Source organism: Microtus pennsylvanicus, chromosome 5 (genome assembly GCF_037038515.1).
Source record: "Microtus pennsylvanicus isolate mMicPen1 chromosome 5, mMicPen1.hap1, whole genome shotgun sequence".
In the NCBI taxonomy this organism is placed as follows: domain Eukaryota; kingdom Metazoa; phylum Chordata; class Mammalia; order Rodentia; family Cricetidae; genus Microtus; species Microtus pennsylvanicus.
In genome coordinates, this window is record NC_134583.1 from 120,871,905 (window position 1) to 120,888,019 (window position 16,115).

At 50.4% G+C, this 16,115-nt stretch overlaps 1 protein-coding gene across 1 annotated transcript in view; it reads right to left on the reverse strand.

The window, feature by feature from the left end:
* Crtac1 (cartilage acidic protein 1) overlaps positions 1–16,115 on the reverse strand; it is a 145,118-nt gene that overhangs the window by 13,281 nt on the left and 115,722 nt on the right. Inside the window, exons 6-9 of the mRNA XM_075974121.1 lie at positions 11,911–12,045; positions 6,781–6,926; positions 3,822–3,958; positions 432–514 (exon numbers count right to left, since the gene is read on the reverse strand). Of these exons, the coding sequence (XP_075830236.1) occupies positions 432–514; positions 3,822–3,958; positions 6,781–6,926; positions 11,911–12,045 (501 nt within the window). The remainder of the gene's footprint in view (positions 1–431; positions 515–3,821; positions 3,959–6,780; positions 6,927–11,910; positions 12,046–16,115) is intronic.

The window sequence follows — 16,115 nt, forward strand, 5'->3', positions numbered from 1 at the left end:
CTCTACAACCCAAAGACGTGAGAAAGGCAGACGCTCTCATTTTGTGGAAAACAAAACCCAGAAAACAAAGTAACTACAGACCTGGGTCCCAGGATTCCCAGTCAAGTGCTCTTTATCTGGCTGATTGCCAGGAGGGGAGGGGTCAGACCCATGATGCCTGCCAGGGAACAGAGGGGACTCATCCCTCAACCTTCCCATCTCTACACAGCAAGGCATGGCCAGAGAAACAGCAGCCTCCCCACGAATCCTGCTTCTCCCCAGCAGGCCTGGGGATGGAAGGAAGGGTGGTCTCCTTTCCTGACTCCTGCCTTTAGGCCCATGGCTCTCCTCCATTCCCATCCTCCTCTGGGATCTCCGGGTGGCAGGGGGTGCCTGACTTCTTGCTCCTCCCTGCCCGAGGGTATGGGTTGTGCTGAGCTGGGTGGCCTTACCTGTACCCCGGCCCTCGGGTTCTAGGGCGTCACCAGGATTGAGCTCCTCGATGAGGGGGTCTCCATGCTCCCTGCGGATAACACTGTAGAAAAGACAGACTCGGTCCAACAGGGCCCTGTGGGCTCCCTAGACCTACTCCAGCCTCCCGTTCTGTTCCTTGAGTATCCCCAAGGCTGTGCTCTGATGCCCACGGACTTTCTCTCTCTCACAGCCTCTGAATTCACTACGGCTGTTCCCTTCTTGCGCCTTAATTTATGTGGGTAAACATTGATTTTTCCTTCTCTAATAGATGAATTATAGACAGCCTGGGAGGGGCAGGTGATGGATGGAGGAGGGCAGAGGCGCAGCTACCTTCAACTGATCTTCACACTCCTCCAAAGGATGCTGGGTTCCATAGCTCCGTCTGTTGCTGAGGGATTAACTCTCTGCAGGTTTTCCCGCCTCAGCCTACTTGCCAGCTCGCCCTCCACCGACTAGCTGTCCTGAAAGTCATCCCTGATGCCTCTGCTGTCTTTATTGCTCTCCTGTCCTTTATCACTTTCTGTCCATGGTAACACTGCCCAGGGCATCTTATCTCTCAAGCCGGTCTATGAGCTCGCTGTATGCTGGGACCTTGTGTTAGCCATCTTGGCTTCTCCCACAGCACTGAACACAGGGCCTATCTCCCAAGTCGGCTCCTAGCACAAGTCTGTGGGGGAGTTGGAGTGAATTCCTGAGGCAAATAGGAAGGGTCCCTTTAGGTTGTGAGAGCCTTTCTGTGTATTTGGAATACTCCATCTTGTCCCTGAGCACTTCGGAGACTCTTCCCATGTCTTGCCCTCTCCATATGAAGAGGTATGTGGCTGACAGCGGTGTGAGCTTTCCTCCCTAGTTTCCCTCACTTGTTGGATTCTGTAGCTGTGGATGGATGAGGAGCCGGGGGGGGGGGGGGGGGACTTGTACTCCTCTCCTAACCATACGGTCTGCTCAAACCACACTGTGTCCTCAAAGCTGGAGCCTGTGGTGACTGGATGCGGACCGCTACAGACGTTCAGGCACTTGCAGGGCTGTACAGATGCCCATGACACATCCTCCATTCACCTAGGGCTTCTAGGTTGAGCACGCCCATGTGTACACGTGGGTGGCACACAGTGTACCTGGGAAGGGTGCTGTGCACACGCACACATGGGCACACACGCATGTGCTAGAGGTGAGACTCTTCCGCTTGTAGATGCACACTGTCCTGTTGACTATTTGTGGGCTATAGGCTCTGCTGCAGCTGGATAGATGCAGAGGGTGGCAAAGGGAAGAGGGAAATGGCCAGACTGGCATTTCAGCAGGTTGCTATGCTGGACTAGAGGCCAGGGGAGGGCTGTGGTGGGCACAAAAAGCACTGAACTTGAGACCAGACCAGAGGTATTTAGCTGCTTATGTGGGAGGCAGCCCACGCCCCACTAGGCCTGGGAGAGTCCATGCTTGCATGGCCATCACGGACTCCTATCACCGGGGCTTGGATCTGGTTTGGATGAAACACTGATTGAAGCATCATTAAAGGACCATGAGGCTTTGGGTCCCCAGTGCCCAGGCATGTTGCAGGAGAGACAGAGCTCCAGGGACTGGTCCCTTCAGTGATGGTAACAAGCTGGCACAGTACGGGGCAAGTGAGGGTTAAACTTTCAAGCTGCCAGCTGAGCAACCGTCCAGCTGCAGCCCTTAAGCTGTGTGCTCAGGACCCAGCCATCTGCCTCTAGGACTTGAGGCCCAGCTGTGTACCTAGACAGTGGCTTCTGTTGCCCCTGAGTGGAAGCTAACTCTGCCCCAGGGGGTGACCATGTGGCGACTGCCCACTGACAATCCAGGGCCAGCCATTCTTGGGCAGCATGGGAGCTGGGAGGTTGGAGCAGGCCAGGAAGGTGGACAGGCAGAAAGGTCCCTGGGTTCTTGGGCTACAGAACTAGAGCCCTAGCCAAGTCGCTGCTCAGGGCCCTGGCAAGTGACACTTTATTAGCCAGAGAAGGAAGGCAGCATCTCTGTTAACGAGCAATTGATCTTCTGCAATTAATCTAGAAGTTGTGAATAAGCTTTTTGCAAGGCACCTAATTAGTAAATCTGGTGCCTTCAGGGGGTGATTACATCCAGTCAGGATTGATGCTTGGTTAATAATTATATTTTAAAACATGCTTAGTCACAGCTTGCGCCTTTTATTAATAGTTGAGCACCCCCTGAGAGAGGGAATAGGGACATGGAGGGCCAAGCAGGTGACCTGACCTATTTCCTGGCTCCAGGACCTTTGCTCCACCTTCTCTCCTCACCCAGCATGTCTTAGCGACATCCCAGACCACGTGAGGTTTGTCCCCATAATGCTTTTCAAATATCTGTGTGGTAAGAGTGGCTGTGTGCCTGCTGCTCTCGCTAGGCACTGGGAATCCTGGGCCTCCACCCTTGAGGCTTGGCCTGGACATCTGAACACAGCCCTTGGGAGATTCCTCCAGTCCCCACAAGATGTGTCACCTTGGAAATTTGTCCCTTTCTCTTTAGAAATGATGCTCAGATGCTAGGGGACTCAGATTTTTCTCTTCGTTCTCCACCTTAACTGTTGAGGAATGATCTTTGTGTACACTGTGAAGATGTGTCGCTCAGATTGGTTTAATAAAAAGCTGAATGACCTATAGCTAGGCAGGATTTTTGGGACTGAGAGGACACTGGGAAGATGGTAGGTGGGGTTTCCAGGAGATGCAGAGGGAGCAAGACATGCTGAAGGACAGGCAAAGCCATGAGCCACGTGGCAATACGTAGATTAATAAAAATGGGTTAATTTAAGTTGTAAGAGTTAGTTAGCAACAAGCCTAATTTTATATATTATATAATAGCCGAGCTTTTATAATTTATAATAAGTTTCTGTGTCATTAGTGGGGAGCCAGAAGTCCCGATGAAAAGCTCCAACTACACTTAGCCATCTCTTCCAGTGTTCCCCAAAAATGCTCTACAGAATATCCAGTCTCTGAGAAACATCTCTGAAAGATGTGTCCTGGGGCCAAATCTATTTGAACACTCAGTCTATCTTTTGGAATGGTGGAATACTCAGTGGTTCTGTTACAGGTGCTCAGAAATCTCCAGTAAACAAGCCAGATCCCCTTTGCTTAGTCCAGGTTTACCCAACAGACTTGACCCTGGAAGGTCAAGGCTGTGGGAGTTGTTCTACCTCGTGGGGATGGAGCTGGGGTCTCTCTGGACCATAGCCTCGCTACCCACTTTCCAGCCACAGCGAGGGCTGACGGCTAACTCAGGGTTCTCTATCTTGCTTGGTTTCTGTCCTCCCCTCCACTCTCTTTCTTAATCAAGGACTATCCCCTCCTTGGCACAGCCTCTCTGACCCTTGGACTTCAGCCCCCGTGGCCTGGATACGGTACCGGAAGAGGCGATTGGCTGCTGAGCTGCGGTAGGCGATGTTGTTGAAGAAGACTTCCAGTTCTTGGTCGTTGTCGAAGTCGGCAACAATGACAGTTCGAACTGGGGAGGGCATAGAGAACTTGGGCGAGGCAATGTCCTGGAGGAGAGAGTGCTGAGGGTCAGAAGAAAGGAGGGTGGAAACAAGCCCACAACCCTCTACTGTGTGACTATGCACAGAGGAAACCCAGCAACTCTGTTAGTCCCCTCTCTTATGACCTGGAGTGGTGACCCTTGGGATGGCACAAACTTCAGACTGCCTGCAGATCACGGAAGGTGGAGTAACAGCTGCAGCTCACACCAGATCACGCAGGGAGCTCTGAGATGGTTCCTGGTCCCAACCACACTCAGCCTTCCTGCCAGTCTCGAGCGGCCTGACGTCAGCGGTCCACTTTACAGATGGGATAACTGAGTCTTGAAGGGGGGTGATTGCTAACGACGGGACCAGAGCCAGAGCTACATACTAAAGATTCTGGCCTTCCTTCTCGAGTGCTGAAGCAGAAGCTGGGAAGGCCCTAGGAACCACCTGCTTTTGACTCCAGCCTCAGCACTGGCTTGACCTTCGGGGGAGGTCACTCAGCACTTGGGCTGCATCTCACTGGGGGGAAGGCAGCAGCCTACACTGTGAGGCCTGCATTGTCAGGCGCACATAATAGAGTGTCCAGGAGACAGATCACTGGCAGTCTGTGATGCCTCAACCTTGTCACCAGCCCCATGCAAAGCTAGACCTATAAGCTGTGCCCCTCATTGCTCCTTCTTCCTCATTTTGATTCTTGGGAGTCTTCGGATTTTATTTGAGACACGATTTGAAGGAGTGTCATTATCATTTCCCCAGGACTTCTGGGGAGACTCTGGACCCAAGACAGCCAAGCTGGGAACCCTCCCCGCAAGCGCTGGCAGTCTTGAGAGGGCCTGGCACAGGGTCCTAGGTGTGGGATTTGCCTCTGAAATGGAAGAAGAGCTGTGCAGATGGCCTTTTGTTTCTGGGCAGAATACTCCCATTGTGTATAGGTTGTCCCTTGAAGACATTCAGTGGCTGTCCAAATTTCACTGTGTAGGTGAAGAGAGTTGGGAAGGGCTGAGCTGGTTCTCTGGGAGCCCCTGCCCTTGGACCAGGCCCTGCCCTCCTCTCCTTCCATTGCCTGCTTTGGAACCACAGAAAGGAGCTTTCTTGGCTCAGCTGCAGAGACGCTTGCTCCTGGAGTCAGGAGAGGCTGACAGTCCTCATCAGCACCGTAATGAGGTTGATTAAGAGCCTGGCTGGCTGGTCAGGGTGGGATGAGCAGGGTCTTCAGAGCTGGGGAACAAGGAGACCTGAGGATCTCTAACTCATTACTGCTCCATCGATCCTGTAAAAATGGAAACTTACACAGCCCCCCTGGGCTTGCCCCTCTGCATGCCTGGGTTTCCAGATAATCTATGTAAAGCTCTTATCAGGGATCCTGGTACGTGGGTGGCACGTGATAAATGGGACATTTGTTGTTATTGTTATTGTGCAGCTCAGGGGCCTCAGAAGGCCAGCATGTTCTCTAACCTCAGCACAGGACATCTGAAGCCTTTGTACTGTAAGCCACGAAGTTGATAATTTTATAATGGGGGCTGTCCTGTGTATTGTGCAGTGTCTGCAGCAACCTTGCTGGCTTTTGTCCTTCCCCGGTCAGGCAGGACAGTTCAAAATGTTCCCAGACATTGTCAAATATCCCAGGACAGGGAGGGCAAAATCATTTCTTCTGTTTGTTGTAATAGGAGCGGCGGGCTACGTTTCTGGTGCCTGGCCGCCCACATGGCTAGCTTATGCCCCGAAATAATTACACGGAAACTGTATTCATTTAAACATTGCTTGGCTCATTAGTTTTAGTCTCTTACTGGCTAGCTCTTACATATTGATCTAACCCATTTCTAATAATCTATGTAGCCCACGAGGTGGCTTACCAGGGAAGATCTTAACCTGTGTTTGTCTGGGGTGGGAGAATCATGGCGATTCCTGATTCAGCTTCTTTCTCTCAGCATTCTGTTCTGTTTACTCCACCCACCTAAGGGTTGGCCTATCAAATGGGCCTAGGCAGTTTCTTTATTAATTAACCAATGAAAGCAACAGATTAGAAAGAAATCACTCCCACATCATCTGTGAGTCTGGGCTAGAATGCGGGACAGAGAGGGAACTTGCTCAGATTCCAGGATCAATGTCCTAAATTCTAGGCAAGAGTCCTCTTCTCCAGATGGTCTAGAGTCTCAGCAGGGAAGGGAGCACGGAGACCACTTTGGGTGGGGCCTCTTCATGGTCACATAGTGTTTGGAGATGCTGGATAATTCTCTGTGTTCACAAAGTTGGAATACTATAACCTTCCATTTTCTATGATGATGATGATTATTATTTACCAAGTTTTAATCTGGCTTCTCGATATTGGCTTCATCAAATCCATACTCTGTCATCTGTTGGGAAAGACCCAAACTCAGGCACATCACTGTTACCCAGCAGCCCTCGGGGAGAACACTTGTCATTATATTCTGCCCACAGCTCAGGCAGCAGGACAAGGGTGTGTGTGTGGTTATCCTACCCTTTATTTGACTTTAGGGATAACCTGGGAGCTCCCTGGCCTCAACTTCTTTCCTCTCCCATCATTCTACCATGGACCCCAGTTAGCAGCTATTGGTGGGGTGTCCCGGGAGACCCAAGAGACAGTAGTTGCCAAAGAGTGAATTTCTCTGACAGGGTTCCTGCGGGATGCCTTGGAGACTCCTCTTTCTCTGCAGCCATTGTTCTCTGAAAGCCTGCACCTGGCTGAGGCTGGTGTCCTTGACCCTGCATGTCACCTTTCTTGGGACCCCACCCCCAGCTCTGGAGAGGCCCATGGAGGCACAAAGCAGGTTTCTATCTCTTATGGTCTGCCCAGCTGCCATGCAGCACCTGGCTGTTCTTACCCTAAAGCGGACCTTCCCGTGAGCACTCATCTGCAGATAGAGGCGGTGTGGGCCATTCCAGTTGCCGTAGACGATGTCCACTTTGCCGTCACGGTTGAAGTCTGCCAGGGCCACACCTCGCCCATGTTGGTGAGGGTCATCTACACCTGGGGAGGAGAGGCAGGAGCTCCAGGGTGCTATCCCTGGTGTATCCCATAAACATTTGCCTCCAGCAACAAGAAGCGATCTCTTACAGTCCCTGTTCTTCCGGGAAGATGGGGAGGCACAGCGGAATTCAGATGTTCTCATGGGAACAGGAAGTAGCACAGCCATCCCCTTGCATGCTCCCTGGACTTGGCTTAGGGCATCATGGTCCAGGAGAAGGAGAGTGATGGGCATTCTGGGGGACCAAAGCCTTTCCCACCACTGTCACATGGCCACAGGGAGACATTGAATTGATCTTGTCCCTCTTTGCTTAACTCTCGCAAGGGTTCACCAGTACTTCGGGTCAAGTTCAAATATCTGCCCAGGGATGGCAGGCTCTGACTTACTGGGCCCTTATCTGTCTTTGTTGTGTTGTACTGACTCTTGACTAGCTAAGCTCTGGTTACCATAGTCTTTCTATTCTCTAAGTGAACCAAGTTCTTCCTATGTTTCAGTTCTTTGCTCTGGTGTGTCTTCTTCAGACGACTCCCTGGCCCCTGGAAACCTAACCTCTTAGGGAGCTTCCATGGCCTGTGCCCACAACACAAGCCAGGTTCAGGAAAACAAACACTCCATGGTTTTTTGTTTGTTTGTTTTTTTGAGCAGGGTTTCTGTGTAGCCCTGGCTGTTCTGGAATTCACTTTGTAGATCAGGCTGGCCTCGAACTCACAGAGATTCACCTGCCTCTGCCTCTGCCTCTCTAGTGCTGGGATTAAAGGTGTGTACCATCACCACCTGGCTCATGTTTTCTTGAATATGTAAACTCCAGGTTTACACACACACACACACACACACACACACACACACACAGACCCACATACATATACACAGAACCTGATGTGAAAGTTGAAAGAGGCTTATGAAGGAGGAGGCCTAAAGGTGCAGAGAGAAGTGGATAGGAAAAGGCAATAGAATATCTGTGACATGAAAGCAGAAAGGGACAATTTGGAGGTGAGGGGACAGCAAGGATGATGATAGGGAGGGCAGCGTGGAGGTGACTAAGAACAAAGCATGAATGAAGACATCACAGTAAAACCATTGTTTTCTACATTAATTAAAGGATTAATACAGAAGACAAAAATGCAGTTCCGACAGAAGCCCCTCCCACCCGCCCTCCTCCTCATCTTTCTAATCTTCCCCTTCCTGGTGCTAGCCTTTGGGGGCCCCACTCTCCCCGGTGGGTCCCGTGTGCCTCAGGTCTACCTCAGTGCCTGTGGTTGCGTGGCAGCGCTCAGTAAGTACTTGCTGAATGAATGAAGAGACATAAATAATTTGACAGCAGGCAACGCGGGGATGCAAGTGACAGCAGAGGAAACAGAGCAACCATGACAGAGAACCCACAGAGGACCTGCGAGCACAGGAAGGGAGGTGCCCGGCTGCTCACTTTCACCATCCACCGAGGAGCCCATGCTAGAAGGAAGTAGGCACAGCCTGGGCGTAGAGGCAGATCTGCCTGCTCCTGGCCCAGGCGCAAACCTAAGTAAAGGTGACACTTCCAAAGAATAAAGAACTGCAGGTTGCCCTGGGTACAGGGTGGTAGAACAATAGAACAGAGGCCGTGGGCAGACTCCAGACTGCTGCAAACAGGGTGATCCTGAGAATGGGGGTCAGGAGAAGGCAGGGGTGGGACTCTGAGAGCCTTGGAAGCAAGGTGTTATCATGGAGGGGGGGAGCCCCGGGGCTGAGCAGTGATGGGAGAGGAAGCAGCCACTCAGATGGAGAGGGTGGGGTTGAAGGGACGGTGGGGGGGAGGGGACAGTCCCCAAACCCTAGGGCTGATGGTCCATTACATTCTCTGCAAACTCCCTCGCCTAAGCATCGGGTCTGTGGCCTTCTGAGCTGGCCCGTTTCTCTCCTATCTGTGAGGCACCTTGACAAGGAGCTGGTTCCTTTTCACGGGACTAAGCAGTGCCAGGCTGCATTTCACAGCAGCATCTGTTTGGGTGATGAATGCCCCCTTGACATGTCTTGTTAAACCCCTGCAATCACTTTGACTTTCAATTACGGGCCTCGCACCTCGCATCTCCTCCTGCCCGATACCTTCTCCCACTCCAACTTGTTCGCTCACCTCTGCTTCCATCTCCTTAACACCTCATCAAACGCTCTCAGTTTTCTGTGCTACCTCCTTCCCTTCATTCCGTGATTTCTCAGCGGCGAGATCGGCTGCTGCCAAGTACAACTCAAGCAGGGGATGGGTGCAGAGGGCAGAGGACCACACCCTATTATGCCAGGGAAGGAGAGACACTGGGCTTGGGTGCAGGATGACAGGCAACCAGCTGGGGTAGGTGGTGTTTCAGCTGGGATGGGAGGTCAGGAGGCACCCATGGGGAGACTCCTGAGCAGGAAGATGGACAGGTAGACACTCTTGTATCAGAGAGAAGGGATGGGCTCATGCTTGGGGCTTAGATGCTGCTGTCTGCAGAGCTGGTGGGACATAAGATCTACGGGTTCAGATCCGCAGTCATCTTTCTTGTGCTCCAAGGAAGAGATGCATCGAAACTCATTCTTTCTCAATATGGGAGGAAATGAGGGCTGAGGGAGGGGCTGAAGGGCACCCCACATCGACAACCTTTTCATAAACTATTCATTCTGTCATCACCTGGGTGCCAAGAGAGGACAGTACAAGTCCCTGTCCCTGTAGATCACACAAGAACAATCACAAGGGCAAAGCAGGAACCTGAGAGGCAGGCACCCGCCAGGGGGAGTGGAAGCACAGGAGGAAGGCAGGAAAATGCTTCTCAGAGGTGACTGGGCAGGATGTTGAAGGGCACGTGGGAGTTCCTCAGAGAACAGGGAGGGTGGTTCACAAAAGGAATGGTACAAGCACAGGTCCTGAGGTTGAGGGGTGATGTGGGAGTGTCATATATCAATCTGTTGATTTCATTGGCTAAGCAATAAAGAAACTGCTAGGCCCATTTGATAGGCCCACCCTTAGGTGGGTGGAGTAAACAGAACAGAACGCTGGGAGGAAGAGGAAGTGAGGTCAGACTTGACAGCTCTCCTCTCCGGAGCAGATGCAGGAGAGACGCCATGCTACCTGCTCCAGGGAAGACGCACGCTATGAAGCTCCGACTCAGGATGGACTTAGGCTAGAATCTTCCCGGTAAGCGCACCTAGGGGCGCTACACAGATGATTAGAAATGGGCTAAATTAATATGTGAGAATTAGCCTAGAAGAGGCTAGATATGAATGGGCCAAAGCAGTGTTTAAAAGAATACAGTTTCCGTGTAATTATTTCGGGGCATAAGCTAGCCGGGCAGGCGGCTGGGGGTTGAGGACGCAGCCCCGCCGCCGCGCTCATATCACTACAGAGGGGTGACAACCACAGGCAGGAAGGGGAGCAGGGTTGGAAGCTGTGATGATGGGCCGATTTGCATTTGATCCTGCTCCTTATTAGAGCTGGTCATGTAGATGTTTGTTTTCTTTCTAACTGTGGGGCGGTCTCGGCCTTACTCAGGCAGGCATTCCTAGCTCTCAGCAGTAGTCAGACACTTAGCAAAGCTTCTTGACATGGTGGTTGGTGGTGTACATCTTTAATCTCAGCACTTGAGGGGCAGAGACAAGTGGATCTCTGAGTTAGAGACCAGCTTGGACTATAGACCAAGTTCCAGGACAGCTAGGGCTACACAGAGAAACACTGTCTTGAAAAAAAAAAAACCAAACTGAACCAATAATAAACAAAACAACCAACCATCCCCACCAAACAAAACAAAATGAAAAAAAATCAAAACAACAAAACTAATTTTAACAATGGCTGGTCTACTTTGCGGCCCATGCCATGAAAGCAAGCCCATTCCCAATGCTGCCTAGATGACCACAAATCAGAGGCTGGACAGCCCAGAGATCTAGAGTAGAAAAAAATGAATAAAATGATTCCTAGTGATATTCTGTTATACTCATAGATTGGCGCTAGACCAGATGTCATCAGAGAGGCTTCCTCTAGTAGCTGATGGGAGCAGACGCAGAGACCCATAGTCAAACATTAGGTTCAGAGAGATCCCAAATTGGGTCCCTTCCCTTGGAGCTTGGTGAATCCTGTGGAAGAGGAGGCAGGTGGAAAAGTGTAGGAGCCAGAGGGGTAAGGACATCAGGAGAACACAGTCCATACAACCCACTAAGCAGGGCTCAAATAGGGATCACAGAGACTGAAGCGGCAATCACTGAGCCATATGGATCTACCTTAGGTCCTCTGCAAGTATGTTATGAATGCTAGCTTGGTGTTTTGTGGGACTCCTAACAGTGGAGGAGGGGTGTCTCTGACTCTTTTCCTGCCACTGGGACCCCTTGTCATCTGGGTTGCCTCGCACAGCCCTGATATGAGGTTTGTGCCTAGTCTGATTGTAACTTGTTATGCTGTGTTTGAGTAATATCCCTGGGAGGCCTGCTCATTTCTGACGGGGAACAGAGGGGTGGTAGATCTGGGGGAGAGGGGAGGGATGTGGGGGAGATGAGAAGAATGGAGGGAGGGGAAACTGCAGTCAGGATGAAGTTTAAAAAAAGAAAATTGTTGTTGGATTAAACTGAATGTTTATGATAAAAGAGGGAGTGGGCAAAGGTGCCTACAGTCAAGACTCTTGACCCGAGTTCAAGCCCCAAGAACCACGTGGTAGAAGAATGGCTTTTGTAACTTGTCATTAGACCTCTAATTGAGTGCCTTAGCACACACATCCACACATGTACACACAGTTACGTAAAATGTTAAAAAAAAAAAGGAAGATAAATGGGGAGAGGCCAAGTCGCGGAGGGAAAGCTTCAAGAATTGTGCTAGGAAACAAAAGCAGACTCAGAGGTTCATAGGCCAGTGCCATCTGGGCACAGGCAGGGCCTGCCAGGGGCAGGAGCCTCCCTGCTTCATCAGCAAACACCCTTGTGGCTTGAGGGTGGCAGAGAAACCCACAGTCCCCTAGGCCCAGGGACGTCTGGGGCCATGGAGAGGTCCGCACTTACCAGCGCCAGCTGCAGCATCCACAAAGGTGCCGTTGCCTTGATTGTGGAAGAGGAAGTTGGGTCCGTTCTCGTTGTCACAGAAGATATCCGAGGCGCTGTTGCTGAGAATGGGACCCACGCTGACACCCCGGCCCGCTAGGAGAGGAGGTACGCCCACAGTGAGTGCCAAGCGCCCAGCCCAGCCCTGCCCCACCGCCTGGAGGACTGGACGGCTGAGGACCCAGGTAAACTGCTTTAAGGAAACAATCAGAAAAGCTGAGCGATCTGAACTTTGGGATGCTTCCCTGAGCTGGACAGAACTCGGCTCCCAATCTCCCTAACTCTGATGGCACCGAGGCCGGAGAGGAGCTGGGCGGGGTCACTTTGTGCCAAAAGCTTCATCCCGGAACGCAGGGTGTGGTCACCACACGTACCAGTCGAATCACAACACATCTAAACCCAGCTCTGCCCCTGCGAGCACTCTCATGTCACGGGACCCTCAGCAGTGCCTCAGTCCCAAATAATCCCGTCTAAGCCTATGCGTGTGTTCTTGGGTTAAGAATCTGAGGAAGTCAGCCCTGCCTGGCTGTTTGTCTCAGCTGTAGGCCCAAAGATGCTTATTTGGCTGATACACTGAGCAGTTTTGCTCCCTGGTAGTGAACTGGCCGAACGGATTACGGTGCATCCATATGGTGGATCATTCCGCAGCTACTGAAAGGACTGTGTAGATCCATATGCACTGACTTGGAGGAGTGCCTACGATTGTTAAAAAAAAGTATCTTGGCAAGTAACGGTATTATGTGATCTTACATTTATTAAAAAAAGGTGGGAAATTCTTGGTATTTCAGAATATATGTGTGTCTAAGCTAGCTAGAATTTGGAGAAAAGTGGAGAAGGTCACACACTAACTAGCTGCATCAGGACCGACCAGGGAAAGGAGAGCGATGGTAGTTGGCCTTTTCTTTGACTGTGTCCCCATTTGTTTGGCTAGAGGCAAGTCTCACTTTTGCAGTTTGAGAGGAGACTCTCCAATGGAATATATATAAAAATATATATACATATATATATATATATTGTTGTTGTTTCTTTTTTGTTTGCTTTTTAAGACAGGGTTTCTCTGTGTAGCCCTGGCTGTCCTGGAACTTGCTCTGTAGACCAGGCTGGCCTTGAATTCACAGAGATCCTCCTGCCTCTACCTTCCAAGTGCTTGGATTGAAGGTGTGTGCCACCACCGACCACCTGGCTTACATTTTTTTTTTAAAAAGACACAGATCAAACCAGCTCTACATTAGGCTTTGAGGACTATATCAATTTTGAGCTCCCGATATGAAGAAGTCCAACCTTAATGCATCCTGAAACAAAGTAACCCAAACCAGAGGGCTTCAACTAGAGCCTTTGTTTGCTGATCCTCACCTGCTCCTGGGAAAACCCTCGCACCTGGAAAGCCTTACCAGCCAGGGCCCCTGAATTCTGGAAAACTATAGCCCTACAAGAAGTGGCTGCAGATTCTTATAAGAGGCTGACTATAGACAACTTGTTATCCACTGAATGTCAGTTTTTTCTTCTGTTAAATGGGGATTTTTCTGAGTTGCCCTTTTCAGTCTTTATAAAAATCATACAAGTGAGAAATAATGATGGGTCAAAAGTGTCCAACAGGAGGGAGGGAAAACGAATCCCTATACTCTCTTGAGGCAAATATAAATTAGTACAACTCCAAAGCAGTATGGTATACCCTCAGAAAAATAAAAAAGAAATATTGCTACCATATGACCCAACAATTTTGTGGCTGGGCATACATCCTCCATGGAAAATAAAGTCAGTAGGGCCTGGTATTTCTGCACTCCTGTGTCCACTCCAGGACTATTCACGGGTGTCAATGTGAAACCACCCTAAGCATCCGTCAGAAGACCGAATAAAGAAGTGTTACCAGCCTTACGAAAGAAGAAGATCCTCTCATTTGTGGCCATATAGATGAGCCTGGAGGACAACATGCCAAACGGAGCTGAGACACAGAAGCAGCGTTTCCCTAAGCTGTGGAGTCTAGAGTCAAGCTACAGAAGCAGGGGCACAGAGTGAAGTTGCAGAGGTCTGGGTGAAGGGGGAAGATGGTGAAGGGCCGACAATGACAAAAGGGAAGGGTGGAGCAGGGAGCTAAGTCGAGAGAGAGGCTATTGTACGACATGATGTGTACCGTTAGTACCACATGCTGCTCTTGCTGGTCAAGATGGTGGGTTTTAAGTGACCTCGCCACAAGTAGAAAGTAATGTGTCTTAGTCCAGCTATTGCACAGGGCATTTATATTTCAGAACATCATGGTGTGTATGATAAATAAGAAGTTTCTGTAAGTTTATTTTAAAAACTTGAGGCAAGAGAGAAGGAGGCTTTGTGACGCTTACAGTCTTGCTGTGCAACCAGGCCCGTGGACCGGCAGTTGGGCTTCTCAGAAGTGCAAAATCTCAGGCCCCACGGAGTCCTGCACGCTGACAAGACCACTGTGTGGTTTGTATGACTAAAGGACAAGACGTATTGCTGCAAGGAACTGGCTATCATGACAAGAGAAAATCTGGAGCTGGAATTTTTAAGTAAATGCCAACTTTGGCAGAGCCATGTGACAAAGGCCAGGCCCTTGGCCACCCACCTCTGGATGGATCCAGGGGTTTGTGAAGTGACTGAACTCATCTGAGAAGAGGGGTCTCAGGCTCCTGTGGTCCTTCATCCTGGGAGATGCTCCCTGACAAAGTATGGGGCTTTGTTCCAGGACAGAGCTGGGCAGGGCTCCATAGTGCCTTTATCTCTTTCATTATCTGCTAACGCTTGTTGGGCTTTTGTGTCCTGGAATTTTTCTTCCCAGGTAATCAGATTACATCTCAAAGGAAGAATCCAGTCTTGTGAAAATGAGCAACGAAATCCCCATCACCCCTGGTGTTCCTCCTTCCAGGAGGTATCACACAGAATGAAGACCATAAAGGAGGGTGGTGACTTCCTGGTCACTTTCCATAGCCAGTAGGGTGGATGCTGAGACAAAACCTAGTCACCGCCTCTGCCAGCTAAAAAGAGGAGCCGGAAACTCCAGCCCAGGGAAGGGCTTCCAGGAAATTCCAGGTGGGACTCAGGACTTGAGACCATGCAGCTCAGTCCTTCTCTCTCTGTGGCGTCCTCCAGTTTCCTCTCTGCCTCTGGCTCCCAAGCTGTGACACATTCTCTTCATTTTCTACAAAGCAGGTTATTTCCCTTTTGGACAAATTTCTAAATCTTTCTAATTAACTAATTGGGTTGGGTTGAAGCCTTGCACCATTTGTAACCTGTAATTACTAGAAAATTGCCATGGTAACCACACTACTAATTAGCAGCAATTTATTGCCATAGCAACCGGACCATAACAGAGATGTTACCCACAACTCCTTCTTGGCAAGTTGGTCACACAGTTGGGGAATAGGTGAGTCCACAGTTTAGGGATCCAGGCTTTTGGGGCTCATCTCTATAAGCCTTAGGATAGGGTCCAAACTGGGATCTCAGGCAGAGCAGCCAGGCGCTGCACTCCTCGCTGATGCCACAAGGGAAACTCTCAAAACCAACGGAAACCTCCCTTCAGACTGCCCTTCCCTGCCTCCTCTGTGGCCCATGGCTCCTCTCTGGGGGTCAGTGGCAAAGGCAGCAGCCAGTCTCCCAGGACCCGCTTCTCCTTTTCTTCCTGCTTTGTGACACCCACCCTCCCTTCCTCTCCCAAGGTTTAGCATAAACCATATCATACAGGGCCCAGACAGCAGCTAGGGACATCTTGTTTAGTCTTGCAGAGCAACATCATGATGGAGTCATCTCCACCCTTGTCAATGACTTCTTCGCTGTGTGAAGCCAGCACCCCCTCTCCCAGACACAGGGTCCCCCAGATGAGCCTGTAGTGGTGAAATGCCAGCCCTCAGCACTGGTGTTCCGCCAAATCCAAGGTTGAGCTATGTGACCTTGGGCATACTGCTTAACCTTTCCCAGCTTCTGTCTTCTCATCTATGAAATAAACTGGTAATAATAATAGCTCCTTCTCTGGGGTGTCATAAATATTAAGTGGGATGAATTTTGGAAGGTATCTTGGAAAATGTCAGGTGCCACATAGTCATTAGCTGGGACTATTTACCACCTGCTGAGTGACTAATATCACTTTATTTTTGCCCAGCACTTCAAGCTTCAAAGGCCCCTTTGTTATGCTGTGGGGCTTTGAATGATTCCGTCTC